The sequence below is a fragment of the Crassostrea angulata genome, chromosome 6 (assembly GCF_025612915.1).
Source record: "Crassostrea angulata isolate pt1a10 chromosome 6, ASM2561291v2, whole genome shotgun sequence".
In the NCBI taxonomy this organism is placed as follows: domain Eukaryota; kingdom Metazoa; phylum Mollusca; class Bivalvia; order Ostreida; family Ostreidae; genus Magallana; species Magallana angulata.
This window is the reverse complement of record NC_069116.1, coordinates 50,219,307-50,237,865: the sequence shown is the minus strand read 5'-3', so window position 1 is coordinate 50,237,865 and position 18,559 is coordinate 50,219,307. Positions and strand designations below refer to the sequence as shown.

At 34.3% G+C, this 18,559-nt stretch overlaps 1 protein-coding gene across 1 annotated transcript in view; it reads right to left on the bottom strand.

Moving 5' to 3' along the window:
* Positions 1 to 9,606: 9,606 nt before the first annotated feature.
* The window catches only part of LOC128187244 (uncharacterized), a 47,687-nt gene continuing 38,734 nt past the window's right edge, over positions 9,607 to 18,559 (bottom strand). The window contains exon 4 of the mRNA XM_052857536.1: positions 9,607 to 14,082. Coding sequence (XP_052713496.1) covers positions 13,556 to 14,082 — 527 coding nt within the window. The 3' untranslated portion in view covers positions 9,607 to 13,555. The remainder of the gene's footprint in view (positions 14,083 to 18,559) is intronic.

The window sequence follows — 18,559 nt, the reverse complement described above, 5'->3', positions numbered from 1 at the left end:
ACTTCCATGAAATAAAAGTGTACACTCGAAGCGCAGTGCTTTCGAAACAATCGTTGTTATAAAGCTGAAACCAGATACAGAAGTTTTAATGTGTTTTTTTTTTACAGATTCCATAGCAATAACGGGCAAAAAATGCGCAAGAGCAGAAATACTAATAAGACGCATTTCATAGAGCCATACTTTCAAATAAGACTGTTATCCAATGGCCAAGCTCATCCTCATCATATACTTTTCATCTAGATAAAATCAGATTCAGGTGTCCTTTGTAAGTCACTTACAAATCAAGTCAATCATAAGCACAGATGTTTCAACGAGCTGACATGTTCTTTCAAATACATTCATAATCCTTTTTGCAATTGTATAATATAACTTCCATACATAGACTCAACCGGTATCGACACAATCTTAGAGACTCGGAAGTAATAACAGTTAAGTAGCGCCTTAATGATATACTTTTTAGTTGCTTCTATAAACAACCGCCAACCTTGGATGTTATGGATGACAACTTTCAGTTAGGCCTACTCTAGAATGAAACTTCCATGAAATAAAAGTGTACACTCGAAGCGCAGTGCTTTCGTAACAATCGTTGTTATCAAGCTGAATCCAGATACAGAAGTTTTAATGTGTTTTTTTTTTACAGATTCCATAGCAATAACGGGCAAAAAATGCGCAAGAGCAGAAATACTAATAAGATGCATTTCATAGAGTCATACTTTCAAATAAGACTGTTATCCAATGGCCAATCTCATCCTCATCATATACTTTTCATCTAGATAAGATCAGATTCAGGTGTCCTTTGTAAGTCACTTACAAATCAAGTCAATCATAAGCACAGATGTTTCAACGGAAATATGGTGTGTGTTGAATAAAACCTCAAATTTTAAATATTAAAGATGTGACTATTTTCTTGATAACCAGCTCTGAAAAGATGTTTTGCAATGTCCTGGAATTCGTATCCCTATCGAAGACACTAATTTCTATCGATCCATTTTAGAGTTAAAAATATGAGAATAAGATAGTTTCCACCTGAGCGGAGAGTCATCATACATAACTCAAACTGTTATTACTTCCGAGTCTCTAAGATTGTGTCGATACCGGTTGAGTCTATGTATGGAAGTTATACAATTGCAAAAAGGATTATGAATGCATTTGAAAGAACATGTCAGCTGACAGTAGGATAAAATTAATGCGACACGTTTTTATTAATATTTTATACCATGTTGTAAAGTGTGTTTTTTCACTGTTTTGCAGGCGTCTGAAGTAGGAAGAATCCAGGACTTGCAGGCTGTTTTACTTGTTGAGGCCATATCGCTATGTAAATGCCACAGGCAAACAAATTTCCCACACAGTAGCGCCTTGGATGCTATGCATGACAACTTTCAGTTAGGCCTACTCTAGAATGAAACTTCCATGAAATAAAAGTGTACACTCGAAGCGCAGTGCTTTCGAAACAATCGTTGTTATCAAGCTGAAACCAGATACAGAAGTTTAATGTGTTTTTTTTACAGATTCCATAGCAATAACGGGCAAAAAATGCGCAAGAGCAGAAATACTAATAAGACGCATTTCATAGAGCCATACTTTCAAATAAGACTGTTATCCAATGGCCAATCTCATCCTCATCATATACTTTTCATCTATAGTCTGTCCCAAGATATTTATGCAGCACATTTGATCGATTTTTTTTTATAAAAATATACATACCTGTGAAAGAAGTGCAATTTAATTCGATGAAAGGGAAATTTTCCGAGATATTCTCACTGACACATTATTATTTTTCACTCGAAAACAATCACAGGATCGAAAATAGATTTCTTACGGAGATTTATAATGGGGAATGTTTACATCTTTTCTCCATTCGGAATCACTCGGAATATCTCGCGCAATTTTTCAACGTCATCATCCGGGCTTACTGCAATACAAAATCTCCGTAGACATCACATTTTTTAGCCTTGTATTGAAACCTGATAAGCTAACGGGGGCGTTTCAACTGAGAAATCTTGGAAATTTTTCATACTTTTGAATGAACATCGTTTAAACTCTGAGGTATTTATAAATATTGAGTAATTAAACAAAATGTGAATCCAGGATATCTTGGGACAGAGTATAGATAAAATCAGATTCAGGTGTCCTTTGTAAGTCACTTACAAATCAAGTCAATCATAAGCACAGATGTTTCAACGAGCTGACATGTTCTTTCAAATGCATTCATAATCCTTTTTGCAATTGTATATATAACTTCCATACATAGACTCAACCGGTATCGACACAATCTTAGAGACTCGGAAGTAATAACAGTTAAGTAGCGCCTTAATGATATACTTTTTAGTTGCTTCTATAAACAACCGCCAACCTTGGATGTTATGGATGACAACTTTCAGTTAGGCCTACTCTAGAATGAAACTTCCATGAAATAAAAGTGTACACTCGAAGCGCAGTGCTTTCGTAACAATCGTTGTTATCAAGCTGAATCCAGATACAGAAGTTTTAATGTGTTTTTTTTTTTACAGATTCCATAGCAATAACGGGCAAAAAATGCGCAAGAGCAGAAATACTAATAAGACGCATTTCATAGAGTCATACTTTCAAATAAGACTGTTATCCAATGGCCAATCTCATCCTCATCATATACTTTTCATCTAGATAAGATCAGATTCAGGTGTCCTTTGTAAGTCACTTACAAATCAAGTCAATCATAAGCACAGATGTTTCAACGGAAATATGGTGTGTGTTGAATAAAACCTCAAATTTTAAATATTAAAGATGTGACTATTTTCTTGATAACCAGCTCTGAAAAGATGTTTTGCAATGTCCTGGAATTCGTATCCCTATCGAAGACACTAATTTCTATCGATCCATTTTAGAGTTAAAAATATGAGAATAAGATAGTTTCCACCTGAGCGGAGAGTCATCATACATAACTCAAACTGTTATTACTTCCGAATCTCTAAGATTGTGTCGATACCGGTTGAGTCTATGTATGGAAGTTATACAATTGCAAAAAGGATTATGAATGCATTTGAAAGAACATGTCAGCTGACAGTAGGATAAAATTAATGCGACACGTTTCTAACAATATTTTATACCATGTTGTAAAGTGTGTTTTTTCACTGTTTTGCAGGCGTCTGAAGTAGGAAGAATCCAGGACTTGCAGGCTGTTTTACTTGTTGAGGCCATATCGCTATGTAAATGCCACAGGCAAACAAATTTCCCACACAGTAGCGCCTTGGATGCTATGCATGACAACTTTCACTTAGGCCTACTCTAGAATGAAACTTCCATGAAATAAAAGTGTACACTCGAAGCGCAGTGCTTTCGAAACAATCGTTGTTATCAAGCTGAAACCAGATACAGAAGTTTTAATGTGTTTTTTTTTTACAGATTCCATAGCAATAACGGGCAAAAAATGCGCGAGAGCAGAAACACTAATTAGACGCATTTCATGGAGAGCCATACTTTCAAATAAGACTGTTATCCAATGGCCAAGTGCATCCCCATTATATATTTTCCATCTAGATTAAATCAGATTCAGGTGTCCTTTGTAAGTCACTTACAAATCAAGTCAATCATAAGCAACGGAAATATGTTGTGTGTTGAATAAAACCTCAAATTTTATATTTTAAAGATCTGACTGAATATACACAACCTTAAAATGCTTCTACACAAGTTTCAGCTTCCCTGGCTGATTAGTTTCTGAGAAGAAGATTTTTAAAAGATTTATTCTATATATTCCTACATAAAACTTTGACCCCCCCCCCCCCCCCCATTGTGGCTTCACCCTACCCCCAGGGGTCAGGAATTTCACAACTTTGAGTCTCCACTACCTGAGGATGCTTCCAGACAAGTTTCAGCGTTCCTGGCTCATTAGTTTCTGAGAAGAAGATTTTTAAAGATTTACTCTTTATATAATTATCTAAAATTTCGACCTCCCATTGTGGCTCCACCCTATCCCCGGGATCATAAATTTCACAACTTTGAATTGACACTACCTAAGGATGCTTGCACACAAGTTTCAGCTTTCCTGGCTCATTAGTTTCTGAGAAGAAGATTTTTAAAGATTTACTCTATATATTCCTATGTAAAATGTCGACCCCAAATTGTGGCCCCACTCTACCCCCAGGGGTCATAAATTTCACAACTTTGAATCTACACTACCTGAAGATGCTTCCACACAAGTTTCAGCTTTCCTGGCTAAATGGTTCTTGAGAATAAGATTTTTGAAAATGTCTCAAAATTTTTCAATATTTCATAATTATCTCCCTTTGGAAAAGGGTGTGGTCCTTAATTTTCGGAACTTTGGATGCCCTTTGCCTAAGAGGCTTTGTGCCTAGTTTTGTTGAAATTGACCCAGTAGTTCTTGAGAAGATGTTGAAAATGTGAAAAGTTTACGGACAGACGGACGGACTGACGGATAGACAGACGACAGACAAAATGTGATTGAGCTTTCAGCTCAGGTGAGCTAAAAAAAAAGAGGCCCAAGGGCCACAACACTCACCTTAGTCACCTTGGCCCTAGTATTTTGTATCACATTTTCTTAATATACATGTATTCTTATGTAAAAATTTTAAGGGTCTTTTGAGGCCCCATTAAATACACAGGAGTCATGATATGAGCTAAAATAAGTCAAACAAGCAGAGGATGCTATCACATTAATATAATTAATCATATGTTTGCTGTTCTTGAGTACAGAATTTTAAAGATTTTTACTTATGAAATCCCTTTTGTGGCCTCACCCAACCCCCAGGAACTCTGCTCTAAACAATTTACAATCCACACTATCTGTGCTGTCCTCAGCGAAATAAAGAGACTATGCTTTGTCTGTAGAGTTTATTAGTGCAGCATCACTGTCGAATGACAGAGTAAATTCTAGAGAAAAACAAAACACAAATGTTTACTTACACATTCACAAAACACATTCGTACAAGAAACTATTGGTTTTAAGATATCCAAATAGTAAATCACAAATATATTTACCCTGTGGGCCTATATTTAAAAGCAGAAGATGAAACTGGTTGCACGAGCATGCTAGCCATGCGGTTTTCGATTTCTTTTTAAACTACCGGTATATCCGGTTACACTAATTACCCGTAAAAGAGATAATAGAACACTTTTTGAAATGCTTCCGGTTACACTAATAACCTGTAAGAATAACATACATAACAGAACACTATCTGAGGAAATTCCCATAAATGTTCAAGCTTCTCTGGTTCAGGGGTCCTTGAGAATGAGATTTTTGAGAATTTTTTCTATATATTTTCATTTTTATTCCCTATTGTAGCCCCACCGTACCCCGGGGGTTAAATTTAGAATTTTGCACACAAGTTTCAACTTTTCTGGCCCAATGATTTTTGAGAAGATTTTTTTTATATACATTTCAATGTAAAAAAGTTGACTCCCTATAGAAGCCCACCCTTCCCCCGGGGCCATGATTTTAATAATTTAGAATCTACACCATCTAAGGTAGCTTTCACATAAGTTTCAGCTTATAAGTTTCAGCTCTGGAGCAGAGCAAACAGGGACCTCTAAAAAATAGAGGCGGGATCTCGTGTTATGAAGGAGCAAGTATCCCCTGCCATCTTTGATTCCCTATTGTGGTCCCACCCTACCCTCGGGCCATGATTTTAACAATTTAGAATCTTCACTACCTAAGGAAGCTTTTACATAAGTTTCAGCTTTCCTGTCCCAGTGGTTCTGAGAAGATTTTTTAATGACCCCAACCTGTTTTTGGATTATCTCCTCTTAGAATGGGGCTTGGCCCTTCATTGTAACAATTTAGAATCTTCTTGACCTAGGGATGCTTTGTACCATCCTTGGTTAAAATTAGCCCTGTGGTTTCTGAAAAGAAGTTGAAAATGTGAACAGTTTACACACAGACAGACGGACGGACGATGGACAACGGGTGATCAGAAAAGCTCACTTGAGCTTTAAGCTAAAATGAGCTAATAAGAGCTGCTGTTGCAGAACATCAGAGCCTAAGTGACTCAGGTGAGCTTTATGTCCCAATGGCTTCTTGTTTTTCATAGGCCCACTGGCCTCTTAATTTTCATAAAGTCTTATGAAAATGAAAATGTTATAGTTTGAATAAACTTTTTTATGTACCGGTGCACATTTGCATTTGTTTTGATACATTTTCTCACTTGAATAAAAGTATAAATGCATCACGGAAGGGATATTAGTTTGTCATATATTGGTAAGGAGTGCTTTCCCTGCTCACATCTTGTATTGATTATTTGGACTTTTGAACATGATTACTCATTTCATGATCTACATGTTTACAGTTACTGTAATAAGTATTTTTATTCAAGTTTTAACATTTTTGTTTTTGCTTTTTAATTTTTTGAAAATAATGTTATGAAGACTATCTAATATACCAGTAGATATTGATAATCATGTCAACCTTACCAGTTTTGTAAAGAATTTCAAAAACTCTGTTTAGTAAAAATGAACATGCATTTAACAGATATGAACATGTTCATGTGTTTGTAGCATTATAAGTATATATATGTAAATGATACTTATTTTTAATGTATTGAAGTGAAAATAAAAATAAAAACTTTTATTTAAAGAAATTAAAAGTCACAATCATTTATGCTATTATTTTACTTCATAAGCTCTCTGATCAAAAAGTATCAAGTGTTCATCTGATTTGTGTACTCAAGAACATTGGGGACAATTATAACCAAACACCCCACAAAGCATATTTGGATGAACGAGTTTCAAATTGGTTAAAAAAACAGCTTAACTGAAGAGCCATGTCCGCTGGAATCATGATCATCATTGTTTGTGGGAGACCAATGTCCATGATATTTTGTGGGTCACCTTTACCATCGAAGTGAAATGATTTAACAGCAATTGAAAATGATTAAAAATTTTATGAGGGATCATTTGAAATTTTAGAACTTGGAATCAATACTCAATTTGTGAAAGAGATGACAACAGCTTAGTGACGATGAACTATTGTGTCACTCCTGAAAACACCACAAAAAGGGGCTAATAAGGGGTCTTAGCCTATCTTGTCCTTTCACAGGGATACAGATGCAATGGGTATAGCATCAGCTCATTTTGGCTTTATCTTGGTATATTGCATGTTCACTTGGAATATGGTGGATATAAAACATAGGTAATCACAGATTACAAAACTCACCGAGACGAGACATCACCTTTATGAAGCATCACCTTTATGAGACCACCTTTATCATATTATATGAAAATCATAGTTGATGATCTTGGATATTCATGGAAACTGTTTTGACACAATATCGTACATCATGTTAAAAAATTGTATGATAATCATATCCTCATTTCATACGGTATTATAAGATACAATGTTTATCAATACAATAATATAAAATACGATATTGCATCCTATGATACTTACAATATAGTATCATATAATACAATATAATACTGTAATAAATAATGATGCAATATAATATTGTAACATATGATATGACATTGTATCGTGTCATACATTATTGTATTTGATCACATAATACAATATCATTTATATAATATATGATACAATATAGTATTACATGATACAATATCATATCACATAATACATCACAATATTGTAACATATGATATTATATTGTATAATATAGTATGATATTGTATCATATTTGATACATAATATATTGTATCATATGATTTGATACAACATTGCATCATATCATATCATCATGTATCATCATGTGATATAGTAATATATTATATAATACAATATCATATTATACAATATTGTATCATATGATACAATATTATATATTACAATATAATACAATTCATGTATATTATACAATATCGTATTATACGATATTATATATTATACACCATCGTATCATATGATACAATATTACATATTGCAATATCATATGAAATAATATCATGTGATAAAATATCAAATATATAATATAATATCATATTATACAATATTGTATTATAATATACAATACCATACATAACAATTACATGACACAATATCATATCATAATGTACAAAAAAATTGATACAATATCATATCGTATCATATAACTTATTACAATATGATATTATAATATTGTATCATATAAAACAATATATCATATACATGTAATACTATATCATAGGAATCATGTTATATCATTTAACAACAAACACATCTATCAAACAGGTTTAAGTGAGGTAGGAGATTCTTTTAGCATCCTTGGTAATGGAGATCAGGCTCTGCATCTGAAGCTACCCATGCCATTCATTTATATTATAGTTAAATCAACTGTGCAAGTTTGAAATAGTACTTATATCTATAAAACATGTGACCTGTTCCAAAAAACTAAACCTCATCCAGCATCCGAAACCTATGGCTCAGATTCAGCATTCAAGCCTGTCGGGTGCATCAGTATCATAAGACACATCATCCATGCAAGTTTGGTGAAGTTAGGACCAATAATAACTAAGATATAATCATCAGAGGGCACCTGCTCCATAAACTTAAACCAGCTCTTTAAACCTTAACCTCCTCCAGCATCTGAAACCTATGGCTCAGATTCAGCATCCATGCCTGTCAGGTACATCAGTATCATAAGACGCACCATCCATGCAAGTTTGGTGAAGTTAGGACCAGTTATAACTAAGATATATTTTTTAGCATCCTTGATAATGGAGATCAGGCTCTGCATCTGAAGCTACCTCTGCAATTCATTTATATTAAAGTTAAATCAACTTGCAAGTTTGAAATAGTACTATTATCTATTAAACATGTGACCTGTTCCAAAAAACTAGACCTCATTCAGCATCTGAAACCTATGGCTCAGATTGAGCATTCATGCCTGCCAGGTGCATCAGTATCATAAGATGCACCATCCATGCAAGTTTGGTGAAGTTAGGACTAGTAATAACTAAGATATAATCATCAAAGGGCACCTGCTCCAAAACTTAACCAGCTCTAAAAACCTTTACCTCCTCCATCATCCGAAACCTATGGCTCAGATTCAGCATCCAAGCCTGTCAGGTGCATCAGTATCATAAGATGCACCATCCATGCAAGTTTGGTGAAGTTAGGACCAGTAAAATCCAAGATATAATCATTAAAGGGCACCTGCTCCAAAAACTTGAACCAGCTCTAAAAACCTTAACCTCCTCCAGCATCTGAAACCTATGGCTCAGATTCAGCATTCAAGCCTGTCTAATGCATCAGTATCTTAAGACGCACCATCCATGCAAGTTTGATAAAGATAGGACCAGTAGTAACTTAGAAATTGCTATTAAAGGGCACCTGTACCAAAAACTTTAACCTGCTCCAAAAACCTTAACCTCCTCCAGCATCTGAAACTCATGGCCCAGATTTAGCATCCAAGTCTTTCAAGTCCATAAGTAGGTCCAGATGCATCATCTATGCAAGTTTGGTGAAGATAGGACTAGTAATAACTTAGATACAGGACCTGCAACAAAAACTTTAACCAGGTCCGGACGCCGACACCGACGCCAGGGGTATAGCATAAGCCCCCCCCCCCGACTTCGTCTCGGTGAGCTAAAAATGATGCATGTAACTAATATATAATTGATACACATGCTTCAGTTTATTGGCCTTAAATGACACTGCAGCTGATGACACACATAACACATGACTTTGTCACATTCTCTTTATTTATAATATGATTTATACATATATATATACAGCATAGCATTTGATTAATTTCAACACATCAAGTAAACTATCACACAAATACCCTACATTGTAAAGCAATTGTCATGTACACATGTAGAAATATAACTATGTTTCAATAAAGGAGATTATTAAGAGTTATTTCATTATTTAAATTATATCTATTGAGATACTTTGAATGCACAATAAAAGCTTAATTAAAACATAAATATTTAAATATTGAGCAAAATGAAAAAATCATTATTATAAACACATACACCCTCCCTTACACACATATATGTTTATTCTATTACCAATATTCTGAATATGGAGGCTTGCCATTTTAAGGTCAACATTTAGTAAATGAGTTACTAAAGACAAATTGCCTTTTGGTGCTTTACTTTTTCTGACTTCATTTATATCAAAAGTTAGGAAGCATATTCATGGCATTAAATTTAAAGCATGCCCTGATTAACCTTATTTAACCATGATATGGTAATTAACCATCATTTGAGGAGTTCATTTCTCTAGTTCATTTACTATATATTGACATTACTGTAAAACAATGTCAATCTTTAACAAATAACAAATATAAATTTCATTGATTCTGGCAAGTGATATTAAGTCACATTGTCAATCTTTAACAAATAACAAATATAAATTTCATTGATTCTGGCAAGTGATATTAAGTCTTTTTGTTCTTTAAAAATTAAAATAAATGGATACTCCATATTACTAAGTTTGCACTGATGAAGAAGATAAGTAAATAAAGTAGAAACCTTTTTGCCATGGCAACAATAAGGAATTCTGTTCCTTTTTCCGGAATCAGAGAAGTTGACTTCTCACACATAACAAAACATTTGTAACGCTGTGTAACGCCTTCATACTTAAAACAATTGTTAAAATATCCCGAAATTGGAAGGAAAAAATACCAGATATTATTTAAAGATAAAGTCTAACATTTGAGCAAGGGTTTTGCAAGTCAAAAGTACAAATGCATTCAACATAACCAGAACCAGGTTTTTATTATTTAATAATTATTAAATAAATATTTACATTTTTATGCATACATTTACATCTTCCCTTCAGTGTTAGAGTGACATTTTGAAATCAGAAGTTTGAGTTTTGATTCTGATTTCTGATTCATATCACTATTAGTATGTAAAGAGTGTGCCAATTTTACGTTCTATTGTGAGATATGGCATTTAAATCAAATTACATGAGCACACATTTTTTTAATTTATTTACTTGTAACTAAACTTTATATTTATTCAAGTAGGCTGTGTCTCCGCCTTATTTCAGTATATCATGTCACTTATGAAAACACACCTTAGCACATATACCATGAAAGGTGTTAATTGCATTGAAGCAACTCAGATAATATTTGGTGGCCAGATTAGAGGAAATAATCACCGTTAATAAGAGCAGTTAGGACCATTATGGCCGTTCGGAATACAGAACAGACTGTATCTGAACTACACAGAATTTTTTGTAAAATACTTATTAAAGAAAAGCATGGGACTAAAACTTAAAGTACTCAGAATCTGGATTGGACAAATTATACTGTATTATACTCAGGTGATCATTAAGGCTCTTGGGTCCCTTGTTTAATTCTTAATGTTTAATTAAGTGCTGGCTTCTATGATGTAAATTTCCTTTACCCGCACTGTGGTTAAACCCATTCAAGTCTATCTAAAAAGTCAACAAATGCAAATAAGCCTACAGGAGTGTGACGTTCGGATTCTCGATAGGTTCAATATATCTCTTTATGATCAAACATCAATTTTCAATGCACCACTACGGAAAAACATCGGAAATGTTAAACTTTTAAGCATTGATTTAAATAGGAAGCAATTTTAAAAGTATAACAAAGCGTTCTCACTTTCCTATTTCTCATTACCAGTATTTTGTTGTCCTGAACATAAGTCAATAAAACACATTGCTAGACCTACATGTATATTGTCAAAGCATTTTTAGACGACTTGGACAGTTTAATAAAACATGTCAGAAATCCAGAAGTGCAATAATTTTGATTTTTCAAAATGACCACTATTGTCATGAAAACAGATAAAAAGTGACAAATATCCAAAAATGTTCTTTCAGATATTGAACAATCTTTATGAACAGATGCTGTCATATTGCTGTAACTTTCTACCTTTTCAGTGAAATTCTTTGAAATCTAAAATATATTAGTAGTTCTATATTATAAGATGATGAATATGGGAACATTCTCAATCATGTGCATGCATGCATATATGCACTGAAATGCGATTGTGGTTAGCATGTTTGATTTTCTTTTTGGGGACCAAGTTCAATCAATTTTTTCACTTTTTTCAGCTCAAAAATTAGACTTTATCTCTAAATAATGTCTGGTATTTTTCCCCTTCCAACTTTGGAATATTTTTACAATATTATATTTATACAGGGACTTTATTAACACAATTATATTAACACAATTACGCAAAGGAAAGTAACTAGTTTGCTTCACTTATTACAATGATATACTCTGTTTACCTCCTAAAAACCAAGGAGCAGAGAGCAAAGAAAATGTATATTTACACAAATTGAAATTTATACATTTACATTAATATTATTGCATTTATTTTGTTTACCAATCTCCATATGAGTGAAAAATTCTCGAGAGGGACGTTAAACAACAAACAAACAACAAACAAACTATATAATCATAAGAGCCTCACCCTAACACTAGAACTCCTGACCCAGGGACCAAGAAATTCATACTTTTGGAAGAAGCATCCTTGCTCATCATAACTATGAACTTATTTCATCATCTTAATACCCAGGAGCAGAGGAGAAGATTTTCAAAGCATTAATGCATTTTTACTTTTTAACCATTAGAGCCCCATACTAACACCAAAACCCCTGACCCAGGGGACATGAAATTCACAATTCTGGAAGAGGCACCTGTGCTCATTATAACTATGCATTTAGTTTGTTTGCTTAATACCCAAATGCAGAGAAGAAGATTCTCAAAGAATTAATGCATTTTTTACTATATAATCAGTGAAAGCCCACCCTAATATTAGAAACACTGACCCAGGGGTCATGAATTTTACAATTTTGGAAGAGGGCTTAATGCTTACTAGTCTGACTGCTTAATATCCAGGAGTAAAAAAGATTTTTAAAGATTGCATTAATTTTGATGATTATTGCACACTCCGAGAAAAAGCTCAAAATATTTAATTGTTAATGCACTATGGACAATGACAGACAAAAAAAGATTGTAATAGGTCAACTGAGTTTACTCGGGTGACCTAATAAAATGTATAACAAAACATTTATTGATTGTCCTCTTGGGAAAAATGGTTTGTTGACCCTCGAACCAAACTGTTTGCCTTTGCCTTAATGGCCTTAGGCAACAATTTGGTTCTTTGGTCTAATAAAATGCATGTTGCCCTTGAAGCAAGTAAATAAAAGCATAATGTTCTCAAACTATGTTTGGGGAATATGATATTTCATTCTATTATTCTGATTATGAATATATGCTCCAAATTTTTTTTACAAAAGTATACAATTCATCATGATCTATACTCCCCCTTCCTGCACACATACACATGTATTTCATTTGTATGATTAATTTTTACATATGAAGGGTTTGGATTACTATACGATCAATCCATAGATATATAGACCTTAGAGAAGATTTATTCACTGAGCATAGTGATACATGTATGAATTAGTATTCAGAGATTCAAACTCTGCTATATCTTTATTCTGTTTCTGCTTTTTTATTAAAGGGATGGGGGTGAGGGGGTGTTCCATGTATAACTCCTTAGTGCTCAGTAGATCTAATGAAATAAGGTTGACAGTGCTTTCAGCTACTGTTATCCCAAGATGGAAATCTGAATGAAAATGTCACCCAATGCATCACAAGTAAGTCTGACAAACCTTCATTTTGTAAAAATTCGCATTTTAAAAGTCATCTGACTCAAATTTAAGTGTTAAACCACACTGAATTAATTCACTTATTGGCCAGTTTTCTACCGAAGGGAAACCAGGAACACAGCACTTTAAGGATTTTGAATAGATATCCCATTTACTTGCAACAAGTCGCCTAAAATTTGATTCACATCTTTCAAGTAAATAAGGCTTTGCCTTATTTAATCCAGTACAGAATATTCTGTAGTGTAAAACCATCCAAATAATAACAACAGTCTCATCAATGAGAGTTCTATTTTCTGGGAGGTCTAAATTGAATAAAAGAATTGGATTGCTGCAAAGTAAAACATCATTATCTGAATCATACATCATAATTTCAAGCTTTTCAGGGGAAATAACAATATTTGGAATCATGTGGTGTAAAAAATCAGGGTGTTTCTGCTTTTGAACTAGGGAAAACACAATTGTTTGTGCTATTGCTTGTGACAGCGTATGTTCTGGTAATGCTTGCTTGACCTCTGTTATTGTTTTCCCACCTGGAGAGTCATCATTCTTTGTTTCTAAAATTTCAAAGAGAGGAATGTATTTTATTGAATTAAAAGTACACACACACACACCTATTAACTATGAAAGATAACATTTCAAGTGATAAGTAACAAGAGGCCCATAGGCCACAATGCTTACCTGAGTTCTTTACCCTCTGTTCTTCAGAGCTACATGTACATGCAGATTTATAGCTCATTGATCTAAGAGAATTGGGATAGAAAACCTTTATCGAACACCCAACATGGGTGTACATGCTTCGATCGATAAACTGATGCGTTGAGTGATGACACTATTGGGATGGGATCACGAGTTGTAGTTTTTTAAACAAGCATTTTCATTGGCTGTTTAGTACCCGCCCACTTTTACCTGTACCACGGTATCAGGGTTCTCCTTAAGAGCCGGCACCCGGCGATTTCTCGCCCCCTACTTGTAGCAAATTCGCCGCCTACTATAATTCTAACTGAAACAAAGTTTTTAACACTTAAGATTTTCTTTCATAAAGAATTAAGTACATAAACGATATTCCACAGAATGGTGAGAGATTCCGTTACTTTTTTTAAGTACATCGATCCCGATCCTGTGCTGCAAAACCAATAAACACATCGAAGAGATCCGAAAGCAGAAGATAGATAAATCAAGAGGAGTCTTTTCGCGGGTTTTTTGCTCTCTCTTGACTTATCATACGCTTTCGGAATATCTTCGTGATTATTTGAAGAATTTACATCACTCAAAGGTAAACTTCCGTTGCTTTCGATAAGTTTGGCGATCGAGTATCTTGTACATTTCGACACGATGTGTTAATTATGCGGCACACAGACTTAGTCTGACGAAAGGGATAAGTCATTTGATCATTTTTCAATCTAGATCTCGTCTAAAAACGTTGGAGAAATTGGAAAACTTGTTTAACACATACACTGTAGCTTGAAACGAGGACCTCCTTATACAAGATGGCGAGTGTCGTCTTTACTTTTTTTTTACAATGTACATTGAATACACTTTTAAGTGATTGTTAATATTGCAATGAACAGAAAAACACATAAAAAACCAGTTGTAATCCATTTTGTCTCCGGAAACAAATAGTTAAGAATTAATATAACTTCACTATCCGACAACCGAACTCATCTTGTCCATGTTGCCGAAACTTTTGATAAAAGATCATTTAAATCAAAATCAAATAAAGGCTTTGGAAGACTGAAGCAAGATTTTATTGAACTTTTTGGTTCCTAATTGTGTATGGTTGAAACAGATCTTCACCTGAGGAGTAACAGAAACATGCAAAGGAAAAGAAAGAACATGTTCATGCATGCATTCTCAATCAAATGAGTTAGTGAATGGTCACTTCTTAAACACTTCGTTCTTTTTTTACTCATCTGTGTGCTACATTTTTGTGTCTGGAATGCAGGAAATTGCTTCAAATGGCTTCTTATTTTCAAAAATTTTCCGGGGGGGCATGCCCCCGGACCCCCCTAGCAGGCTCGCGCCTTCGGCGCTCACTTATGGTGCCTCCTACTTTACTCTAATTCCCCTGCTACTTGTGATATTAAGGAGAACCCTGCGGTATTGATAATTTATGCACCAACTGCCAACTGTGTCGTTTACTCTGTATCAGGATTGCAAAAACTAAATCACTGCAATAATTGATTAAGAGTTCTCACAATAATCGCTTTATGTTTTTTTATGGTGTAAACAATTGTCAAAAATACAGTTTAAACAGGTTTTCCATTACATTTTTCAGCACAATGCTTCATCGATAAAGTCAATCATTTTTAAAGCATCAGTTTAAGTTGAGGCAGTATTTATATTGTTGTAGCTTATTCCAAAGAATTCACAACAGATACTGACAATAAATGTTACATAAATATTGCATTTTAGTGAACTTCAACCGATCAATGACACACTTCTACAAGTGTGCATGTGTTTTCAAACATGTACACAAAACATGAAATTTACAGCTCAAAGTGTTCAATTTTGGACTGATCTGTGATTAACCTTATCTTGTAACTCACTCAGTCTTTAGAAACATTAATTTTATTACATGTACCTCAATACTCATCAGACAATATTTACTACTGATGTTGATGCTTTACTTGCTGCTGACTTTCTCTCAAACACGCTAATCGACCTCGGATTGTAAAATTCACATGCAGATCGAGTCGCCATTTTACAGTTTTAGGGTTATTTATAAACAAACCACACTTCTTCATTTTACGGAGCTGGTGACGATGTTTCAAAGATTTTCAGTACAGATTTATTATAAGCAAATAAGTGAAGACATATGCTGTAAAAAGTCTGATGGATTTCACGACGTGTCAACCCAAATTTTCCCGTGGATCTACATTTTGCCGCAAGCTTTTTGTGAGGAAAAACAGTCTGTTCAACTCACGTGATTTTCCACAAATGGTACATTATGAACGGTAACGTAAAATATATATGTTCACCAAACAGTTTCTGACGAATTTCTTCACAATAAGCTGAATAACGTATGTTATTCTATGAGCAAAGTCCAATCCGTGACTTTAATCTATATAATGTATACATGTATATGCGCCCATCCCTGCTTTTATAGAACTTTTTCTTTGTTTTTTTTTTCACTAACATTATTTACACATGTACGTAAACATCGCCCCGTTTGTTCTCAAATAACAAACTGTATGTAATTTTTAACTTGCAAGTACAACTTTTCTTTCTCCGACATTTGTTTCCACATGTTAGCATCATGTTCTCTACATGCATTTGATAAATGGGCGGGTCTATATAAATGCACCAATCAGAATCTTTGTTCTGAATCGCAATTGAAATTCACATCGATTAGAACGTGTCATCACTCAATGCAATGCAACATCGGCTGTAGCATGTACATCCATGTTGGGTTTGCAATAATAGAGCTACAGTGCAATCCAGTGAAAAAATGTAGATTTATTGAACACAGATAAGTGCACAGTTTCTCAATTATTTCTTCATACATCTAAAAATATTGCTAACTACATGTTCCTCATATATTCTTTTACTTCTTTCACAATGAAACTGGATGTGCAAATAAGTCATGAAGGAAGCATGGACTAGATTGTCTTCCATCCGAAATGGCAGTATAAAAAGACAAATTTTGAATGGTCTCAATTCCAGGCCCAGGAGAACTATTAACATAGGTTTTTGGGAAGGTAATGTGGTGGTAGTCGTAAACTAGAGCCGAGCTCGTTGCAAGCAACGAGAAGGTCTTCCGTTACAGCTTCAAGTCGAGACAATCTGATTAAAATCATATCCTTGATCCCCTCCTTGTTTTTCTATTTTTGCTACAAGAGGATCTGAAGAAACCCCTCTTGAGGTCACCCCCTGTTGAACGTTTGTTTATAAATATACATGAGTTATTCTAGCAATCAGAGCAAGTGTTAGAAACGGTAATTTCGGGTTACAAACTAAAATGGAGTTGTACGACGAAATGATGCCACATGTTCGTGAATCTTTCAGTATCAGCAAGTAAGAGATGGAGCATAAGTTGATATTAGACGCCCTTAGGGAATCTAAAGAATATATTGGCATAACTTCCAAATCATGTAACTGAGGAATGGAACCGACGATTTCATTGGTCAAAGCAAAGTTCACCAGGAGGTGACCTTAAGTGGGGTTTCTTCAAATCATCGTATAGCGACTATAGAAATTTTAATCAGATTGCAAGTCAAGAAAGGATTGTCATTCAGTCTTAACAAGAGGCCCATGGGCCACATCGCTCACCTGAACAACAGTTTCTTGTAACATTCTATTTCGTAGCATATGCTATTTCTAACTTTGAACCCCCCTTCTGGGGCCCCAGTATTGGTCCGAGGTTTATGGTTGGCTTTAACAATTTAGAATTTACACTACATGTATTTGAGGATCCTTGCATAGTAATCTCACAAACTGTAACATAATAGTTCTCGAGAAAAACTTTTTGAAAACATTTCCCATATATATTTCTATGTTAAACTTTGAACCCCTCTTGTGGCCCCAGTATTAGTCCAGTGGTCACAGCTTTATTAATTTAGCATCTACATTATTCAAGGATGCTTGCATAGTAATCTCACAAGTTGAAGCATTGTAGTTCTCTAGAAAAAGATTTTTAAACATTTTCCCTCTATATTTCTATGTTAAACTTTGAACCCCTCTTGGGGCCCTAGTATTAGATTGAGGGTCACAGCTTCTACACTATTTAAGGATGCTTACGTCGTAATCTGACAAATTGAAGCATTGTAGTTCTCGTGAAAAAGGTTTTTAAACATTTTCCATATATACTTCTACATTAAATTTTGAACCCATCTTGGGTCCCCAGTATTAGTTCAGGGGTCACTAATTTAAAACTATCGAATCTACATTATCCAAGGTTGCATGCATAGTAATCTCACAACTTGTAGCATTGTAGTTCTCAAGAAGAAGACTTTTTAACATGTTACCTATATATTTCTATATTAAACTTTGACCCCTCTTGGGGCCCCAGTATTAGTCCGGGGTCACGATTTT